The following is a 22187-nucleotide window of genomic DNA, read 5'->3' as shown; positions in this document are numbered from 1 at the left end:
TGGAAGAAAGGGATTCCTATGGTACATAAAGGAAAACTTAAAAGTTCTAGGAATGGAAGAAACTAACTTGGATATACTTCTTAACAGTGCAATTTTCAGTTAGGTACTGGGTACAGAGACATGCCATTATGGACCAAGGTGGTAACAATCTCTCTATACATGACGTCAGGTCTTTAACGATAGTGAATCTAGACATTCATTTCTGGGCCCTCCATACCAAAAATATGTCAACACATGGGAGGGAATTCAGAGAAGGAAAACCAAAAGTATTAATTAAATGGAGGAAATGAGGCATAAGGAAAGATTACAAGCTTGGTCAAACAATATTTATGTAGGGATATTATAGTCTTCTATGTGTTTGAAAGGTATAAACATAAAGAAAGGAGAAAAAATATGCAGAGGGTGAAAAAGGCTTATAACTAAGAGTAATGGAATGAAGATTCTCTTAAAAAAAGTTATGATAGTCCCATCACTTACTTTAATTTAATATTGGACTGGGCAAAGCATTGGGAAATATAACTTAGAAATTACCTTGCTGACCGATCTCATTGTACACTGTGAAAACTGTGAGCAAGATGGTTTAGATCCTGCATTACACATCCTGTGAAGGTGATAGACAGTTGTCTTCTATCTTTTCAAAACAGAGGGGCAATTCAGAACACCTAATCAGTCTTCCTTAGCTGCTGAAGCAACAGCTCATGGTCAGTCTTGCTGAGATATCCAGCATGATGAAAAGGTCCAAATAACCCTGATCTAAAAGCAAGAAGTGATTAATTATGACTTTTTCTATTATGATTTTAAATCAAAAGGAAGGATAAGACCTAGATGGGAACCAACCTAGGTTGTTGATGTCTAAGAGCATCTGGTATTGAACAGTCGTTGCCTTCTCAACCACTCTTACTTTGTATATTATAGGAAACATTCCTGAATTGACATTTTTAAACAGATCCCTGTCTCTAATTTCTATATTTGATTCAGTAAAAAAAAAGCCATAGCTCATCTGTATGTCAAAGTTTTTCAGATATAGATGTTGGAAATAGCTAGTAACCTTGAATCACAGTATAGCAAAAACTAAGAACTATCAAAGCAGAAACTTATATGGCACTAACTTGTAATTATGTCCTTTTTAAAGTCTTGCTGCATCCACATTATTTTTTGCCTAGATATACTACAGAAGAAAACCTGAGATTGTGTCTCCGAGTAAAACTAAGGCTAATGACCAAAAAATAAGGGTATGGCTACACTTACGGTTTGCAGCGCTGGTCATCCAGCTGTGTAGGAGCAGCGCTGGTGTGTGGCCACACTCACAGCTACCAGCGCTGGTGTGTGGCCACATTTGGAGCATTTGCAGCGCTGTTGGGAGTGCTGCATTATGGGGCTATCCCAGCATTCAACTGCACACCAAAACGTGCTTTTCAAAGTGGGGGGTGGTGGTGGGTGCAGGGACAGGGAGCGGAGAAGATAGAGAGTGGATTTTGGAGGTGTGTTTGTGGTGTGGATTGGAAATGAAAAAAAAATGATGAAATATTCATCTTACTCCCTTGTGCACAGCCTGCAAACAACACGGACTGCCTGCACCCCCCTCCTCTCTGTCTGTACTGTGTGTGGCTGACAGGAGAGAGGGAGAGAAAAGAGAAAAATCAAAAAAATCACAAAATGTTTGCCAGCCTGCATCTCCACTGCTTCCCCTGCTTCTCATTTGAGGTACAGATAGCAGCTGTTTGCTGTGATCAGTGTTTTGTTGTATTTTTTTTCAGTTGTTTTTATTAAAACAGAGTTTCTTAAACAGAGGCTCTCCTCTGTTCTCCTTCTCTCTGCTTCTGCTCTCTGCCTTCTTGTAGCCAGCCACAGCCAGAAGCTCGTTCAGCTCAAACCAAGAGCTCAAAGAAAAACAAAACAAAGAGAAAACAAAACAAAAAGAAAAGAGAGTAATTTATAAGCATTCTGGGATTACACCTCGCTTCCTGGAGGCCACATGTGTGGCTGGTGTGTGGCCACAGCGCTGCACCAGCGCTGCAGCATAGCGCGCTTCCCCATGCTGGCATGCTGAGGGCCAGTGTGCGCCAGCGCTGCCAGCTGCAGCGTGGGAGTTGCAGCGCTGGGCCCTGGCTGTATGCAGCGCTGCAGCTAGCAGGCTTTTGCAGCCAGCGCTGCAAGCCAAGCCCTAAGATGTTTACGGTCACTACAAGTATTTGTGGAGTAAGATATGACCCACTGCAAGCGTGGCAGAATCTGACCCTCTAGAACATGGTGCTGATTAACTAAATGACCAAATGAACCTCACTTTTGTCACTAGCAGTAGTATTACTGATACACACTTTTAGGGATTGTTCTACAGTTTACCTAGGCAAATAACATTTTTGTATGCAGCATGATACAGAAACACAAGCTGCAATGTGCAAGGTAGGAAATCTGATTGAAGTATTATTCTCAAGGTGAACTGCTAAAATAAATAGTAATTACTAAAGGTATCTGAGAAAAATATTACTAGCAAGAAATTTCAATATTACCTAGGCTATACTTTACCTGTATGACTTTTGGATACATAATGATCAGCTACATAATGATTGAATACCTCTGTCCTTCTCTTGATAGCCATCAAAAAGGTAGTTAAACATTACAACATGCTGTGGGTATGATCTATCTTTACTGGAGAAGAAGCAACTGTGAAACCCAATCTATAAATACCTATTAAATCTAATATGCAAATATGATATTTGCCCAACCAACATAAACCCGTACCCAGACTCATCTTTTTAAATTAGTGCTAGAAAATCCTAGAGTTATACCTACTAACACTTAAGGGGACCACCAAATATTTTGTATACCCCAAATATTTATTTTTTTATCAAAAGGGTTTTCCTTTGCAGTCCCTGTTGTTCTCTATATCCACTGATATGAATAAATTTAAAGTCTGTATGATTAGATTTCCCCTCCTCCCCCATATCTTGAACATTCAAACATGTTTTTGGTCCTCATCCCAGAGAGACAAATCCTGCAGCCTTTAATGTAGGCCAAACTGCCGCTGAAGACAGCCTTAGGGAATCAAGTCACATGCTTTGGAGATTAAGTGGAATATAGAATTATGCAACCATGCAGAAGGGCATATTGCTTTGTATCTTTTTTAGCAATTACTAATAAAACACACTAGAGATGCAAGAATGCAGACATCAGCAAAAGGTGGGGAGAGTCATATACCAAATATATATAACTAGCAAATGAGAAAGCAGTGAAACACTGACAACTCCAGACTCAACAAAAGCAGTAATACACAACGTCTAAAGCCCAAGTCTAGTGCTTTTATCTGGCTAGAATAGTTATCCCATAATCCACTGATCTCAGAAAACAAAGAAGGGACACAAAGTAGGACACATTTTCCATCAAGCCATCATCACTAGGCTCATGGTACATCATTGCAGTTCTCTCTCCACCGCCTCGCTGAATACCGGTAAGTGATTTATTTCATGGGCAGACAGAAAAAAATGCTGAAGCATCTACAGATTCTATTAAGATGATAGCTTGGACATACTGATAAGAAGCAGTGATTCCTTTTGACATGACCCAAATATGACAGAAGGGTTGTTTGAAGGAAACTCATTTTAATGAGAGAGAAAAAAAAGAGATGCATAACCTAAGTTTTATGGGGGATGACAACAATATTGAAATGCATCATAAGAAAGATCTTTTTGTTGGCACAGAGAAATGAAAAGCGTGCAAGGTATTGTAAGATGAATTGCAGGTCTTGGTGATTTTTTTTACTATTATTATTATCTTTACAAATGATCCAAGGTAAGCAGAGGCAGCTTCCTTGCCTTCTGTAAAGGAATAATACCTGGGGCTCGGAGAAATAGAGTTGCATCCTTCCTGAGAGTGATTAAGAAGTGGCCCATAACAAATACACATTATTTTGATTGACCTGTGATTCCAGCTAGTGTCTTGGAATGTATGGTTGTGATGGATTACAGCTAGAGGTATGAGAGTTGTGTATTGTACTGAAAAGAATACGCAGAGGACTCATGGTGCTGAAAGGCTACAAAATTTAAGTATGGCTTCTTAAGTGCTTGAGCTCAGCTGTGATGAGAGAAGGACAAGGGTAGAAAGGAACTGGTGTATTAAGCTATCTGCTGGGTCAGGGAAGAAAAAGGAAGGAAGGCAGAATATACATTATCTTCTGAAAGACTATCAATGTCCTTTGCTTGCTTTCCTCCGCCTTTGAGACCCATCAACCAAAATTTATAAAATACACATTGTTACAAATAAATCAGTCCTTCCACAGTGTTTTGTGGAAATAAAATATTCAAGAACAATCATACATAATTTCTCAACAAATCAATTATAACTGTCCAAGGCATGTTCTTATTTCTGCTTTTTTTCATCTTTCTGTGAGTATATACATTATATTATTTTGGACAAAAGTCCCTAGAATTCTGAGTGTACCTATTTCACATTCACCTAGGCAAAATGAAGGGTGACCAAATGTAGCTCAGCACAGAGACTCATCATGGAGACAGGAGGTGGCAGTCTACATAATTAACCATAACATCTTGAAGTGCTAATGCTACATATAGATCTTCAGATGAAAATCAGCATCTCACCTTTGACTTCAATGGAGCCCTGTCAATTTACCTCAGTAAAGGATATAGCTCACTGATGCTTGAAGACCAATTTAACTGACCTCACAGATATGTTTAACGCTGATGCATCATATAATATCTGATATTTTAACAGTTCAGATACTAGGGAAAATCGTGTGCTAAGCTACACTGGCATAAAGTGAAAGAAACACCAGTGAAACCAAGAGAATAACTCTGGAGTTTATGCTGATGTGACTAAGGGTATGTCCAGACTGCAATATAAGCCCATTTAATGGGACTCAAGTCAGCTGACCCATGTTAAGGAACCCTGGGCTTAAGCATTTACATTGTATTTTAACCCTATGTTAAGGTTTTTTTAACCTGTGGTCAAACCTAGGCTTCTAGCATCCGCACTGCAGTGTGCACAATAATCATATCTAAGAATCCCTACTCTCCCACCCTCTGAAATGTGGCTGCTCTAACCCTAGGGTCAGGTGCACTGTGTGAAAACTTTACTGCCCACCCTGCATGTTACCAGAAAGCAGCTCGCTCTCCAAAAGGCTTGATCGGTTCACTCTCCATTGCAAACCTAGGAGGCTCTCTGATAGTGTGCTTGCAGATCAGTGATCAGAAGAGAATGGATTAATACTGACCTGAGCTGCTGCCATTTACAAAGGGCCAGGGTGTGGCTTCCATTTTCAGTAGAGTGGATTGTAGATTGTTGGGATAGAGAGGACTAAGGAAGTTGTCCCATTGAATTGTGGGACACTTCTGGCTAACTCCTGGACCCAAATCAAGTGGTGCTGTGTGTACCCTACAAAACAATAGGGCTCAGACACTGGATCCCATTTTAACTTGAGCTCAGACCCTCCACCCCTGCAGGGTCCAGGGACCCTGGGTCTGAGCCCTGGGTTAGCGCAATTGCAGTGTAGCTGCAAAGGGGATTAGGTTTGAGCCTGGGCTGAAGCATAGGTTTATGTTGCAGTGTAGACATATCTGAGAGCACAACTTGGCCCACCAATTTTGTCCTTGGTTACTTTTCTCTCTGAGCTAGTTCTCTTCCACTCAAGTTCATATCCATGACTGTTGAACAATTTTGTGGTATGCAAAAACTGACAAGGATGCTTTCAGGTCATAATAATGCACAATTCATGTATTAGTTATGCATCTACATGGCTGTTAATAATTACCAAGGAAATGAATGGTATTTGTGATTTCTGATATTCCCAGAAAGAACGGGGGGGGAAATGTATGTCCTCCTCCTTATCCCAGAGATGTCTCTCTTATGTGTCAATATTACCAGCTTTCCTACCTTGTCACCAACACCTCCAACAGAGCCAATAGAGCCTGGGGGACCTTGAGGACCCTGCAATCATAAAAGGGTGCAAGTTAGCTAACTATACTACTTATTATTGTTTTTTAAACGAATGCAATGAACAGTACAGAATGTGTTTCTTACATCAGCTCCATTAGGACCCTGGGGACCTCTTGGACCTGGAGGACCAGGTGGACCCTGAATCAGAGAGAAAATATGATACGTGAACTGCAGTATTTACTGTCACATACATATAAGCACAGTTTTTTTTGTCAATTAGCAACACTATATTTTGCATGCCGAGAGCATTTCATCTTCAGAGTGTTGTACAAAGTGTAAGGGCCAGACTGTGGTTCCCCATTGCATGAGTCTACATGGTGATTAGGGCACAAGAAGCCCCTTGTGTTCCTACACAAGGACAGACACAATTACAGTTTCTGTGGGTTACTATTATCGCTCAGTACCCAGAGCTTCTGCTCCAGGGATGCAACACCAGTTTCCAGTGCTGGTCTCTCTCTCTCTCTGACATGCATAAACTGGTCTGCTCTAATTAATCCTCATAGGTCCCCTGTAAGTCAGGTAAATAAGCTTTAAACCCCTCCTTTTTTAAAGATTGGAAATGGACACAGAAATGAAGTGACTTGCCCAGGTTCACAGCGAGAGCAGTTGACAGTCAAGTGAATCAATAAACAGAATGTTGTCTAGCACTTACAGTGACCAACAAGGAAAAAAACCTTACCATTGGACCAACATCACCGTTCTCACCCTTTTCACCTGGAGGGCCAGGCAAACCCTAATAATGTGAAAGAGAAAAGAAAATACTGCTAGTAAACTACTTAGAAGAAATAATGTAAAGCACAGCTACCCATTAAGAAAATCATAAGATAAAATGTGAGGACAAAAACTATCTGAATTAAACAGAAAAAAATCATTTAAAAACTAGTTTCATATTATGGCAAAAAAGATTAAAGTACCTTTGAATATTTATAACTATAACTGATGAGGAAAAACTTTATGAAAAAAGAAATACATTAAAGAGCTAATATGGCTGATTTTAAAAGGACTGTTACGATTCTACATGGGCACTGATTTGTTTGATTACATACTATATATATTCCCACACAAAAACTTTATTAATTTAGATGTAAGGTTGTTCAAGTGTATGTTCAGGGAAGGAAATTGTAGGTCACGAGAACACTCACACCCATTACAATACCAATCCCCAACATTACTGCACTGTACTCAGCCACACCTACACAAAGAGTCAGAGCCGCAGCTGGTATAAATGTATGTAGCGAATGAAGCAAATAGAGTTACACTAATTTACACCAAGTTAGGATCTGGCTCTCAATTTCAATTCAACAATACTGTCACCTTCAGCACATATCAAAGAACTGATAATCAAGTCGCAGTGCACAGCCTTTACTCCAATTTTGCTGTAATGCTATATTATTTAATAACTTTAAAGTATAACCTTAGGTGCCAGCCTGCCAACTCCTGCCTGACCTCAACACATCCCCTCTATTGAGGGCCCAAAGGCTCAGGGCCTGAATCTAGAACACTTGCACTAGAATGGAGTTCCCTTCTAACAGGGGAGTTCCCTGTTGGCTAGCCATGGGCAATTTCTGGACCCTCTACCAGAGTGGCATAATGGGCATGGATCAGATTATAAAATATGGATGAAAGGATATAAAACTGATCACATTTTCAAAAACACAAACAAAGATTATCCTGGTACTGACAGCTACTTTTATTACAGTAGTGGATACCATGTTGACAGTAAAACTCTACAGCATGGAATTCATAAAAAGCCTGACTGAATTCAGATGTATAATGCATCTCCTTTAAAAAAAAAAGATGTATGTTAGTACAGTCTGTTAGTGAGTAAAATGTGATGAGCTTTAAGAAAATCATGCTTCTTTTCAATATAGTTTTTGGTACAATATATCTGTTGCAGTTGCTTGTTTAGCATGAAAGAGGCAACTTCAACTCATCCAGTGATGCATTTGGTTTCTATATTTCAATTCCTGTTTATTTTGAAAGTTAAAAGACTGTGATGCATTAAAATGGAAAGCTATAAGTGACAGTAGTATATATACTAAAATGTATCCACTGAGTACAGTGCATGCTGAATAGTAGCATCAATGAATATTTGTCTTGTAACTAGCTTATGGTACAGGTTATAATGACATATATTTTAATTATTTACTAACATACCAAATGTATGTTGATAATTGGATATACAGTAATACATTATTGTATTATAATATTTTGCTAGAGTATATCTGAACTCTAAAAACAAACACTTGTTTGTACAGAACAAAACATCTGTCCCCATTACTGAATATGCAATTCACTATGTAGTTGCATTATAATGTCCCTGAAGTGTTTGTTATAGTGTAATTAATCAGAATTAATGTCCCGCCATGCCTTTCAAAAATACACTATAATAAAATAATGAGTCATTATCACTTCTAAACCTCACTATATTCTGCTCAAACTATGAAATAATACCTTTCAAAATACAATGCTAAATAATTTCAAGCAATTGTGCTATTACAGAATAGGTGAATAAAGTGATTCTGAATAATAACATGCATACTCATTGATATTGCAGTAACTTCATAAAGGCATTAGAAAATAGTGGGTTCTTTTTCAATATAGAAAATGCAGCCTAAGGGAGATATGGCATTTACAATCCCATTTTTTTAAAGTAAGTATGAAGAATTTTAAACAGAATTTTTTTACTTGAAGTCTTATTCTCTACAAACAAGTACAATGTCCTGCCATTTCTGATGGATACTGTCTATAGGGAAATTTGATGCCATTTTGTGTATTCAATAACCAATATTACAAAATGGGAAAAATTTGGCTTTAAACAATGATGTTATGTCAGTTACAGCTGACTGCAATTTCCCACAGATGTCTTCCAACAGGGTTGTTTGTTCATTTATTTATTTTTGGAAGAGGTATGATGTACCTTTATTACATGCATGATTTTCAAGAAACTAAAAGCAGTGATCAGGTTATGATTACCATCTAGGTGTCTTGACATCCTCTAACTTCCTTCATGGCTTTACCTTGGATAACTTTGTCATATTTAAGCAAATAATATTTGGATTGACAAGGCTCAGTTTTCCATTAATATCAACATCGTTTCCCTCACTGTGAGGAGCATTAAATAAATATTTTGTAGGAAATGATTGTGCTTTTGCTATTGAGGTCCTCATAAATTATGTTTTCACAATTTTTAATCCTTAAATTAGTATTGTCTGTTAAAAGCATTAAACTATCCTCAGAAATCTCTCACTGTATTTATAGGTGTGTAGTTTATTCTAATTTGGGTGTAAAAAAATCATCCTGTGTTAAAACTTGGTATGCAAAGTGTTAGCCTCCTATGCTGAAATTAATTTCATGTGGGCAACAAATGAAGTTAATAATACTGAATAACAAATACATTCAGGATAACTGTGGTCTGCCCATGGATATTCCTGAAGAAGTAGAGGCTAAATATGTTAGATGAATTATTAGTGGCAAACTATTCATTCAGTTCTACTTGTGAGTGTATAGAAGTTGAGGCCCTCTGTGTTACCAAATTAAGTGACCCCACAGTAATGATTCACACTAACATCTCGTTCAGTTGTTAAAAATTATTAAATCATCATTTTTCTTTTTAAATACAAACTTGGGTCCCAATCCTCCCAATAATTATGCACATGCTTAAAGTTAAGAACACTGGTAAATGTTTGCAAGGGACATTTTCAAAAGCACCTACCTCCCAAGGAAATTCAATGGGATTTAAACATTTAAGTGCCACTTTTGCCTTTGAACCTCCCTCTCGCCCCCATCCCCCCACCAAAAATTATACCTTAGGGCATAAGAATCATAGAATCATAGAAGATTAGGGTTGAAAGAGACCTCAGGAGGTCATCTAGTCCAACCCCCTGCTCAAAACAGGACAAAACTCCACTAAATCATCCCAGCCAGGGCTTTGTCAAGCTGGGCCTTAAAAACCTTTAAGGATGGAGATTCCACCACTTCCCTAGGTAACCCATTCCAGTGCTTCACCACCCTCCTAGTGAAATAGTGGTTCCTAATATCCAACCTAAACCTCCCCCACTGCAACTTGAAACCATTGCTGCTTGTTCAGTCATCTGCCACCACTGAGAACAGCCAAGCTACATCCTCTTTGGAAACCCCCCTCAGGTAGTTGAAGACTGCTATCAAATCTCCCCTCACTCTTCTCTTCTGCAGAGATATAAATAAGCCCAGTTCCCTCAGCCTTTCCTCATAAGTCATGTGTCCCCCTAATCATCTTAGTTGCCCTCTGCTGGACTCTCTCCAATTTGTCCACATACTTTCTGTAGTCGGGGTACCCAAAACCGAACACAATACTCCAGATGTGGCCTCACCAGTGACGAATAGAGCGGAATAATCACTTCTCTCGATCTGCTGGCAATGCTCCTACTAATGCAGCCCAATATGTCATTAGCTTTCTTAGCAACAAGGGCACACTGTTGACTTATATCCAGCTTCTCATCCACTGTAATCCCCAGGTCCTTTTCTTCAGAACTGCTGCTTAGCCAGTCGGTCCCTAGCCTGTAGCAGTGCATGGGATTCTTCCATCCTAAGTGCAGGACTCTGCACTTTTCCTTGTTGAACCTCATCATATTTCTTTCAGCCCAATCCTCCAATTTGTCTAGGTCATTCTGGACCCTATCCCTACCCTCCAGCGTATCTACCTCTTCCCCCAGCTTAGTGTCCTCCACCAACTTGCTGAGGATGCAATCCATCCCACCATCCACATCATTAATGAAGATGTTGAACAAAACCGGCCATACAGGGCAGAACAATGGTCATTCTAGCCCAGTATCCTGTCTTCCAACAGTGCCAGATGCTTCATAGGGAATGAACCGAACAGGGCAATTACCAAGTGAATCATTCTCTATCACCCAGTCTCAGCTTCTGGCAAAGGCTTAGGGACACCAAGAGCATGGGGTTGTGTCCCTGATCATCTTGGCTAATAGCCATTAATGGACCTATTCTCCATGAACTCATCTAATTCTTTTTTGAACCCAGTTATACTTTGGGCCTTCACAACATTCACTGGCAATGCGTTCCACAGTTTGACAGTGCACTGTGGGAAGAAGTGCTGCCTAATATTTCATAGATTCATAGAAGTGTAGGATTGGAAGGGACTTCAGTAGGTCTTCTAGTCCAGTTCCCTGCATGCAAGGCAGGACTAAGTAATAACTAGACCATACCTGACAGGTGTTTGTCTAATCTGCTCTTAAAAACCTCCAGTGATGTACATTCCTCAATTTCCCTAAGCAATTTGCTCCAGGGCTTAACTACCCTGATAGTTAGGAAGTTTTTCCTAATGTCCAACCTAAACTGCCTTTGCTGCAATTTAAACTCATTGCTTCTTGTCCTATCCTCAGAGATTAATGAGAACTACTTTTCCCCCTCCTCCTTGTAACAACCTCTTATGTGAATGTACCTGAAAACAGTTATCATCTCTCCCCTCAGTCTACTCCTCTCTAGGCTGAACAATCTTTCCTCCTAGGTCATGTTTTCTAGACCTTTAATTATTTTTGTTGTTCTCCTCTGAACTTTCTCCAATTTTCCCACATCTTTCCTGAAATGTGGTGCCCAGCACAGGACACAGTACTCCAGTTGAGCCCTTATCAGCGTGGAGTAGAGTGGAATAATTACTTCATGTGCCTTGCTTAAAACACTCCTGCTAATACAGCCCAGAATGATGTTTGCTTTTTTTGCAACATTGTTATACTGTTGACTCTCATTTAGCTTGTGATCCACTATAACCTCTAGAGCTCTTTCTACATTATTCCTTCCTAGGCAATCATTTCCCATTTTGTATCTGTGCAAATGATTGTTCCTTCCTAAGTGGAATACTTTGCATTTGTCCTTATTTAAATATCATCCTATTTATTTTGGACCATTTTTCCAGTTTTCCAGATCACTTTGAATTTTAATCCTATCCTCCAAAGCACTTGCAACTCTGCCCAGCTTGGTATCATCTGCCAGGTTTAGAAGTGTATTCTCTATGCCATTATCCAAATCAGTTATGAAGATATTGATCAGAACTGGATCCAGGACCAATCCCTACAGGACCCCACTCTTCCAGCTTGATTGTGAGCCACTGATAACTACTCTCAGGGAACAATTTTCCAACCAATTTTACACCCACCTTACAGTAGCTTCATCTCATCTAGGATATATTTCCCTAGTTTGTTTATGAGAAGGTCATGCGAGACAGTATCAAAAGCCTTACTAAAGTCAAGATATACCACGTCTAGTGGTGCCCCCATCTACATGGCTTGTTACCTGGTCAAAGAAAGCTATTAGGTAGCTTTGGACATGGTTTGTCCTTGACAAATCCATGTTGACTGTTACTTATCACCTTATTATTTTCTAGATGTTTGCAAATTTATTGCTTGATTGTTTGATCCATTATCTTTCCAGGTCCTGACGTTAAGCTGACTGGTCTGTAATTCCCAGGGTTGTCCTTATTCCTCTTTTTATAGATTGGCACTATATTTGTCCTCTTCCATTCCTCTGGAATCTCTCCCGTCTTTTAAGAGTTTTCAGAGATAATTGCTAATGGCTCTGCTATCTCGTCAGTCAGCTCCTTGAGTATTCTAGAATGTATTTCATCAGGCCTGCCAACCTGAAGACATCTAACTTGTCTGAGTTGTTCTTTCCCTATTTTAGTATCTCATCTTACTTCATTTTCGCAGGCATTCACTACATTTGCAGCCTATTAATTTCATTGAGTAACCCCCTGGATTGTTTGTTATTTGAAGGGATAAACAACATTTCCCTATTCACTTTCTCCACACCATTCATGATGTTATAGATCTCCATCATATCTCCCCTTAGTCATCTCTTTTTGAAGCTGAACAGTCCCAGTCTTTTTAACCTTTCCTCTTATGGAAGTTGTTCCATGCCCCCAAATCATTTCTTTTGCCCTTCTCTGCACCTTTTCCAATTCTAATATATATTTTTTGAGACCAAGCAACTAGAACTACATGCAGTATTCAAGGTATACTGTGGATTTGTATAGTGGCATTATGATATTTATGGTCTGATATTCTATACCTTCCCTAATGGCTCCTAACATTTTGTTAGCTATTTTGACTACTGCTGCACACTGAGCAAATGTTTTCAGAGAACTATGCACAATGATTCGAAGATGTCTTTCTTGAGGCCCCAGTTTTAGAGATGCATAGGGTGAAATGCTGACACCAAGGAAGTCAATGGAAAAACTCCTATTGACTTCCATAGATTTCACCCTTACTATCGAACAGAGTATTGTTGCTATGAGGAGTTCTAGCAGTTACTGATGACAGTAAACACTCCCCATAGTGTTTGCTCTTTCATGCCCCTTTTTGGCAAAGTAAAATTATCTTAGACTCTGAGATGACTCAGATATGTAATACATATTTTTAACATTTGCCGACTTTCTTTTCTTTCTGCAAGAGACATTTCTATTCTTTAAAGTATTATAATTTTAATTTAAACAACACAGTGGAAATTCACATAAAAACGACATTAAAAAGTTTAAGACAGACCTTTTCCTGTGTGAATGAAAATGATTTTAAAGATTTAATGCCCACTATAAGCAGCACCAGTAGAATTTAATTTCAGCTGGGGAAATTTGATTATCATGAAATACTATAAACAAGAAAGATAAAGTTGTTACTCTCCATGGGTTCACTGTTACTATGAGAACCACATTAGTGAATAAAAAGAGCTCTTGATTTCTCAGTGGTACTTCATTACCATTAGCATATGTGTGATCTTGGTCCATGGACCAGCATACTCAGAGGAAAATGAGATTTGGGCAAATATAATTCTTCTATAGAAATCATTTATTTGTTTAAGTCTCAACCTAATTGATTTCTTACTTTTATGTGTATTATTTCACTAAATTAAAATACATGAAAGTAAAGTATATTAATCCTTTCTAATACACTCTTAAACAATATTTAAAATATGGAAATACCTAAAAAGGATAAGGTTATTTCATTGTCTTTTAAAATACTAATATCTGTAAATAAATCATAATATAATCAATGCATCATGTTTTTTTAACTGAGTTTCTTATTCAGAAATGTTAAAAACATCAACAAATGCCTTTCAAAAGTAGAAATAGTGTTATGTTAAGTTGCACCAAATCCTGTACTGAGCGTTTACATTCCATGCTGTCTGGCAACACACTCTAAATCAGGGGTAGGCAACCTATGGCACGCATGCCAAAGGCGGCACACAAGCTGATTTTCAGTGGCACTCACACTGCCTGGGTCCTGGCCACCAGTCGGGGGTGGGGGGGAGGCACGGGGGCCTCTGGATTTTTATTTAATTTTAAATGAAGCTTCTTAAGCATTTTAAAAACCTTATTTACTTTACATACAACAATAGTTTAGTTATTTATTATAGACTTATAGAAAGAGACCTTCTAAAAACATTAAAATGTATTACCGGCACGTGAAACCTTAAATTAGAGTGAATAAATGAACACTCGGCACACCACTTCTGAAAGGTTGCTGATCCATGCTGTAAATTAACACAATGTTGTCCAAGCTGCATTGCATAGTAAGATTTTGGAAATGAGTGGTTAAACAGGTTCTGGGGTTAGTGAAATAGCAAGTGCACCTGAAACGTGGCAGATATGAAAAGTGTTGTGCTATTTAATAAATTCCCAGACCTACTGTATAATTTCAGTATTAAAACATGTAACATAGCGTAATAAATAGACAAAAGTTCAAACCACTGCACCCTCTAATATTTATGAATTGGAAAAGAGTAAAAAAATCTTAAACATTTTGTTCTTTATTCTCTATTCCACTATACTTAAGAAATTAAAAAGTAAATTTTAAAAAGCAAGATTTTTAGCTTGTAATTATATGCCTGAATTAGTGACATGCTGTACATTTTATTGAGCATAGTGTCTGTGCCTGTCCTTTATGTTCGCCGACTACCCTATGGAATGACTAAGAGATTGCTAGGCCAAACCATGCCAAGTTATCAGCAAAGGCAGCAATGTATACCCAGAACAAAGTTTTCTAATCTTTCTGACTTAAGTGATGTCTCTGTTTGTATCAACAAGGAATAGAACATGTTACCATTGTTTCCAATGAAATAACATTACAGATTACCATGGGATCTGGTAAATTCTCCACCAGTTTGAGTCTTTATATCAAAAGTGGATGTCTTTTTAAAAAATATGCTCTTGTTCATGCACAAATTATTTGGCTAGATGCATGAATTATTGGTTGAAATTCTACAGCCTGTGGTATGCAGGAGTTCAGATGTAGATGATCATGATGGTCCCTTCAGGCCTTAAGATCAATGTATCCGTCTATAAAATCTATGAACACAGAGTCTCTTATCATGTATTATTAGCTGATGGTGTAATGTATTTAATGAAAGGCAATTTCTTTTTCAGACAAGTGATGATGTGGAAATAATGGTCCCTATTGCTGAAAGGGAAAAATACTACATTGTCTTACCTGAAGACCAATGGGACCTGGAGGACCAGGGAATCCTCGTGGACCTTCATCACCTTTCTGCCCAAACATTCCTTGCTGACCTCTTGGGCCTGGCTCTCCATCACCTCCCTGACAGATAGGAATACATGAAATGAGCAAGAAGCATAAAGATGCCAAGCTTGATTGCGAAGAAGTTCCACTAAAGTCAGTGGACTTGTTTCTAAGTATGTTTGGTATCAAGTTGATTTTGCAACTGTTTATTACATACACATTAAAAAAAATGGTCCAAATGATTGGTCCAATACACCACGTGCATTATTCCAGTGTTAAAGAGTAAGGTGTAAATCCTTTGGATTGTGAGTGTGGGGACACCTTGTTACATATATGTTGTGGTTTCAAATCTATTCTATGTCAAGCAGAACAAATTAGCACATTATCAAGTTTTGTAAACCTAATGAGAATCTGAAAAGGTCTGGGTTTGCTATGCATAAACAATGCATTACTTACAGCTATACCAGGGGCACCAACAGGACCTTGAAGACCTGGTGGACCCGGAGGACCCTGCATAAAAAGAAAAAACAGCAGTTTTGGCATCTGGAATGAGATGAACAGTAGATAGAGAGAGAAGAGTATTTGCATGATCAAGATCTATTAAGCAATTCTATACTCCTCCAGAGAGAATGTAATATTACTCAAAAGTCTTTTACATTCAGTGCAGTCAGGCATTATTTGTTTAGTTCTCAAAGACTCAGACTTGCCTGGCTACAATAAATTTTAAACTGACATTTACTGAAAGCACTTACATTCATAATGTTTCAGGATATTTAAAAATGGATTTCCATGCAAACATGACTCTAAATGAATACTGGCTTTTCCAAAACTAAAAATATCAGACCTTTTAATGAGATTTGTACAGAGGGAAGTCAACCCTTAAAGTGTGTTCTCACGATCTGTCTTCAAACTGAATGCTTATTATTTGAATCACATTTTCCGTAAAGCTATATATGTTTTTGTGTTTGCACAACACTTGCTATCCTGTCCGTCCTGACAGAGAATTGAGCTTGTCTGAGCACTATGGGCCACATTCTTATTTACAGAAACACCATTCTACGCTGCCTTAATGTGGATATAAATTACATTCTATATTGCTAGAACAATGCAAAGGAGTCTTAATGTAAATGGGAATCTTGACATATGTCATAAGATATTACATGTCATATGTACATATCATATCCATTGACATATATGTTATGGGCCTGGTTGTGAATCCCTTACTCACACTGGTGGAACATTACTCATATGAGTATTCCTACTGAAGTCAATAGGACTACTCACATGAGTTAACTGTGTTACTGAGGGCCTCATGTGTGTAACCTTTACCTTGCATGCAAGATGAGTTTATTGATCGAGATGATTGATTTTCTGGAAAGTCCCAAAGATGAAGGTCTGGCCAGTGGAAAGGCATTAGGAGCTCCAATTCATGTTGCAAGGCTAGGCATTGCTAGGTACATGCCAAGCTATATTGCAGGGTAGTTTCTTGAGTGGGGGAAGTGTGAAAGGCTAGTTCAAATCTTACTACACGTTCACCAGGCTTACTACTGCTGCTATTATGCAGTGTTGTTGTAGCCATGTCAGTCCCAGGATATTTAGAAAGAAAAGGTGAGGGAGGTCTTATCTGTCACAGGACTAACTTCTGTTGGTGAGAGAGAGAAGCTTTCAAGCTTACAAAGAGCTCTGCTGATATTGTGATGTCTGGTCACTTTAGTATTGTCTGCTAGATTCAATAGGATGAAAACAACAAGACCTGGATTGTGCTAAGAATTTAGCCTGTAGTAATGACAGGATGCCTCCTGGCGCTCTCTGGTTGTAGTGAGAAGAGCTCCGTCAGCGGCATCCCTTGAAGTGGTACAACACAGCTTCACTGGGCAGTGAGTGGATGGCTTACCCAGTCGAGGGCAGCAATTCTGGACCTTTATGCAGGCAACAGGAAGAGGTTGGGAGGGGAGTGGGGTGAAATTTTTTCGGATGAATAGTTTATTTGCTGAGCAATGCAGTTAGGTTGACCTGAAACTATTTGTGAATTTGCATTGTATTAGTTTTGGCTGGGAAAAAGCTTTTCAGGGCTAGCTTCAGAAAAATGAGTGTGTGTGTATATGTGTCCCCCTTATAACCTTTAGCCTCGTGGTTAGGTAAGTCGTATGGGAGGTGGGACACCTAGGTTTGAATCTGGAGCAGGGACTCATACCTCCCCTGTCACATGAATGCCCTAAGCTCCAAGCTGTAAGATGGCTTGCTTTCAAACTCTCCTGTTGAAGCTATTCCACTTTGTATAAATATTATTCAGGCTGAAGAAAGAATGAGAATGTCTCTTTAGCCTTGCAATTAAGACACTTGCCAGGATGCAGATGTGGGGATAGGAAAATGTGGATTCAAATCCTTCCTCTGAATCCGTGAGAGAGAAGATCACAATCCATATCTCCTAACTCCCAGATTTATGCCCTTGTCACCAGGCTAAAGAGTCATTTACTTGCGCTCTCTGTTTGGCCTAATGAAAGTTTATCTATTTATACAATGTGGAAAAGCTTCAACGGGAGCACTTGCACACAGACTAGCCTATGGGCTGGTGGTGAGGATAATCACTTGCAATGGATGAGAGAAGTCTGAGTTCAATTCCCTACCCCAGAGAGGGGACTCAAATGTGGGTCTCCCACAACCGTGGCAAGTGCCCCACCACAGCAAAAAGTTTTAAAGAAGAACATGCACTCCCTCTTTTCACTGAAGCTGACCAGACTCTTCCAATTTTCTAAGAAATTCTGAGTATTTTCTAAACCAAATGTTTGTTCTGATTTTTCAGTTTGCTGCCAGAACTGAAAAATAAATTATTTACCCAGCTCTAGGAGGGAGACTCCTCACTTCCCTCTCCCACCTCCACAATAGCACAGTCTAGAGAGGATTTGATCCTGCAAGCTCTCTGTGCATAGAACACCCACTGAACTCAGTTTGTCAGGGGACTGAAGGATCTGACTCTACATGCTGTTTTAACAATGACAACAACAACAAAAGCTGCACAATATTTTCTTTGTGAAAGTGAGAGTGCATCAGATGGGCCCATCATTCAAAAGAAAAAAAAAGAATTGCAATATTATCAGATTGTGAAGGGAGACATATATCTAAGAAGTACATTGCTGGAATTTTCCTGTCCCCCTCTTACAAAACACTTGCATTATAGTTAACATTTGAATGCTGCAGTGGGCATACTAGCAAAGGGCTGGTGTGATGGAGAGAACCATCACAGAAATTGTAGAAGCCCAAGAGGCTGGTTGGTGATAGGGTTAAGTTGATGATATGTATGCAAACTCTGTTGTTAATCAGGGGGAGGGAGTGGATTCGCAGAACCTGTCGGGGGTGGGGCAAGGCAATATAAAGCCTGCTCCATCAGCAAGGTGTGGACTTTGAGTGGGATTTTAGTCTAGGCAAAAATCTGCTCCAGTACTTCCTTTGGCTAGGAGTTCTAATGTAGTTTAGGGCCTTGCCTGAGTTTAAAGAGCTTATTCTAGTCTAGAAATGTTAGAAAATACTGCAGTTAGAAGGTTTTCTACCCTTCACAGGAGAGCTTGTAAAGGGGTATGTCTTAGCTGTTTGTTTGGGCGGGGGGTGTTGGTAATTTAATATATTTTACTTCCTTACATTTTTTCCCTCCATTTCCACAGCACTCCTGACTTTCCTCTTGTGCTCTTTTTTTCTTTCATAGTATTGATGAGTTTCTGACCCACTGTACAAATACCATGATGGCAGCAGGACAGGCAAATGTTTTCAGTCTCTTTAGTGACTTATCTTAACGTGATATTCCTGCACGTATTCCAACAGACTGACTGGGCTGCAGCTAATGGAAGGAATTTACATGCATACAAATAGAAAATGTATCTAAATTCACTAGACTGCATTGAAAATGTCAGCCACTGCTTCTATGCTCTCAGGATGAATTCACTTCTCTGCAGACAATCAGCACAAGGTCAATGGAGCTCTTAAATCTCACTTAGCCCTCCATATAGCGTTCCTGTTTAGTATCACCTATTAATCATCTTTAAAAGGTGACCTCAAACAATTGTTCAGATAGGGGCAGATTCTCTGTTCCATTACTCAAGTGGCACAAAAGGCTGATTGTAAACCCTACCTGGCATGGAGAAATCTCCAGTGTGGGTATAGCTAGCAGAGTCAGCTCCTGTACAACACTGCCTGCAATCTCCAGTGTCAGGGGTGTGTGTGGGGCAGGGAGGGATATACTGGAGAGCTGAGCAATGCACTATAGCTGTCCCCGGTTGGCAGATGGTCCCTTGGCAATCATTATCAGTAGAGGTTTCTTGTTAAATATCAACTAATCAAAGCCCCAAACCATAAATCCCTTCCTCAGTCCTTGTTTTCTAGGCTCGATGGAGAGAAGATGTTTAGATTCTTCTGAAGAGGCCAAAGGAAAAAAAATTAGGCCTTAAACATTTTCACTTAGGGCCCCCTGATCTTAATAGATTCATTTCCTCACCTTCACTTTTATCAGGAGACAAACATTTGAACCTGAAGTCATCTGAGATGAAAGGTTCAAGTGCTTGTCTCCTCCCCTGCAAACTCTTTGATGGGAGGCTAGGTGGCACATTTATCCTTCCCCTTCACACTCCTGTCTTATGGGAGGGAAAGCAAGTTTCACAGAAACACACATTCTGAAGTCAGTGGGCTGAATAGGCGTAGTTGAGGGCAGAATCTGACTCAGTGTGGCTGAGTTCATTTGTGTGCTCTAACATCAGAGTTGTATCACACCTTCAAATAAAAACACTACAGCACATGAACACTGAAACAATCCAGGATTTCAGTGTGAAATACTCCAGATATGTACATATTCATGCAAGCCTCACACTTGGGTATTATGCATGTGCAGGATAAAATTTTCAAACACTTATTTTGCAATTACTTTATTTGTAAAGGAAGGCTCCTGGAACATATCAAAAATACTTATTAAGGGTTATGGACTGAATCTTCAGACCTATGCCCAACTCAAGTAGCTGTGCTGAAATGGGGCAAAGCAGGGATAGCTGGGGAGGGATAGCTCAGTGGTTTGAGCATTGGCCTGCTGAACCCAGGGCTGTGAGTTCAATCCTTAAGGGGACCACTTAAGGATCTGGGGCAAAATCAGTACTTGGTCCTGCTAGTGAAGGCAGGGGGCTGGACTCAGATGACCTTTCAGGGTCCCTTCCAGTTCTAGGAGATTGGTATATCTCCAATTATTACCTTTAGGAAGGGCAAAAGTTTTCACCTTGTGCACCTTTAAGAGGGAGAACAGGAAAGTTTGTATGCTGGCACATACAGAGCCTGAATGGAATTGGATTTTGGGCTGCACAAAGATGTGAATCCCTCAAAACCTATCCTTTTCCAGGCATAGAGGAGCACTATGCTTGTGTACCACAATGGCTCTCTCCAGCTACATAAGTAGTAGCTGGATTTGTCCCTACATCCAGGGCAAGTTTACAACAATAATTAATAATAAAGCTGATTTACAGTTATCTAGGCACAAAATACACACCTGGAAAATTTAACTCATTTAAAAAAGTTCTCATTTGAGATAAAATTCCATTTGGCCATTTTTTATATCAGACTCACCCAAAAGTTCATCTCTAGGTTGAGAATAAGTACCAAAAATGTCAATCCAAAGGGGAATTTGTTCAGTACCTTTTCTAGGTATATTCCCCAGAAAACATGGACAGTTAATAGATGTGCTTTCTCAACCATTTCTATAATATGTTCCCTGTGTTAACAGGCCACTACAAATATTTTACTACAACATTTATGATTGGATCTGACAAAACAGAATTGTGACATGTATGCATTTGCTGCATGTGGAACTGCAGAAGTAAGAGCCTTTTGCATGAATAACTGCAGAAGGACACTCTTATCTTTAAAAAAAAATGCCATTTCCAACACAAGTTTGCTCTATATATTTTTCTATGAAAATATTATTAAAAGTAATAATTAGCATATGCCTTGAATTAAACAAGATGCCGTTTGATGTGAAGATTATCTAATTATACATTTGATAGTTGCTAAGAACTTTCTACATTTATAGTGCTAGATGCATAATTAATAATAATAAAACATCTTTTTCATGATAGGGATTGGCAATATACTTAAAGTGACTGAATATGCTACTCTTGCCCTGAGATCTACTAACTCACACATTTTGAACTGGAATGTAATCAAGAATCTCTCTTCAGTGACTTTTCCCCCATTTTGTCTGAACTTGTTCAGAAAAAATAATATAAGAGCAAACCTAAACACTGACGAGAAACTTGAAAATGACTTGAAACAGTAACTTTAAAGCAATCAGGGGAACGGGAAGTACTGAAATACCGTGGAGAAGGTTGTTCTTCAGATATTGCTGGTCTGACTGGAAAATGGAAGTACTTGAACTCCTGTGAGAATTTTCATGATATTTAGATCCTGATCCAGCTCCATGGAAGTTTATGGGAGTTTTACGATTGAATTCAGTGGGCCCTTCGCATATGTTTACACTGCAGCAGGGAGCAAGCCTACCAGCTCAGGTAGATAGACCACACTAGCAGAGCTCAAGCTAGCAATCTAAATATAGCTCTGGTGGAGACTCAAGGTATGTCTACATTACGGGATTATTCCGATTTTACAGAAATCAGTTTTTTAAAACAGATTGTATAAAGTCGAGTGCACGCGGCCACACTAAGCACATTAATTCGGCGGTGTGCGTCCATGTACTGAGGCTAGCGT

General features: G+C 39.2%; 1 protein-coding gene across 7 annotated transcripts in view; it reads right to left on the bottom strand.

Moving 5' to 3' along the window:
* The window catches only part of COL11A1 (collagen type XI alpha 1 chain), a 237297-nt gene that overhangs the window by 48480 nt on the left and 166630 nt on the right, over positions 1-22187 (bottom strand). For all 7 annotated transcript variants that reach the window (XM_039483995.1, XM_039483989.1, XM_039483992.1 and 4 more), the window contains 5 exons: positions 15912-15965; positions 15426-15533; positions 6629-6682; positions 6034-6087; positions 5887-5940 (listed from right to left, as the gene is read on the bottom strand). In XM_039483995.1, coding sequence (XP_039339929.1) covers positions 5887-5940; positions 6034-6087; positions 6629-6682; positions 15426-15533; positions 15912-15965 — 324 coding nt within the window. The remainder of the gene's footprint in view (positions 1-5886; positions 5941-6033; positions 6088-6628; positions 6683-15425; positions 15534-15911; positions 15966-22187) is intronic.

Source organism: Mauremys reevesii, linkage group 8 (genome assembly GCF_016161935.1).
Source record: "Mauremys reevesii isolate NIE-2019 linkage group 8, ASM1616193v1, whole genome shotgun sequence".
NCBI lineage: Eukaryota > Metazoa > Chordata > Testudines > Geoemydidae > Mauremys > Mauremys reevesii.
This window is presented reverse-complemented; position numbering and strand designations above follow the sequence as displayed.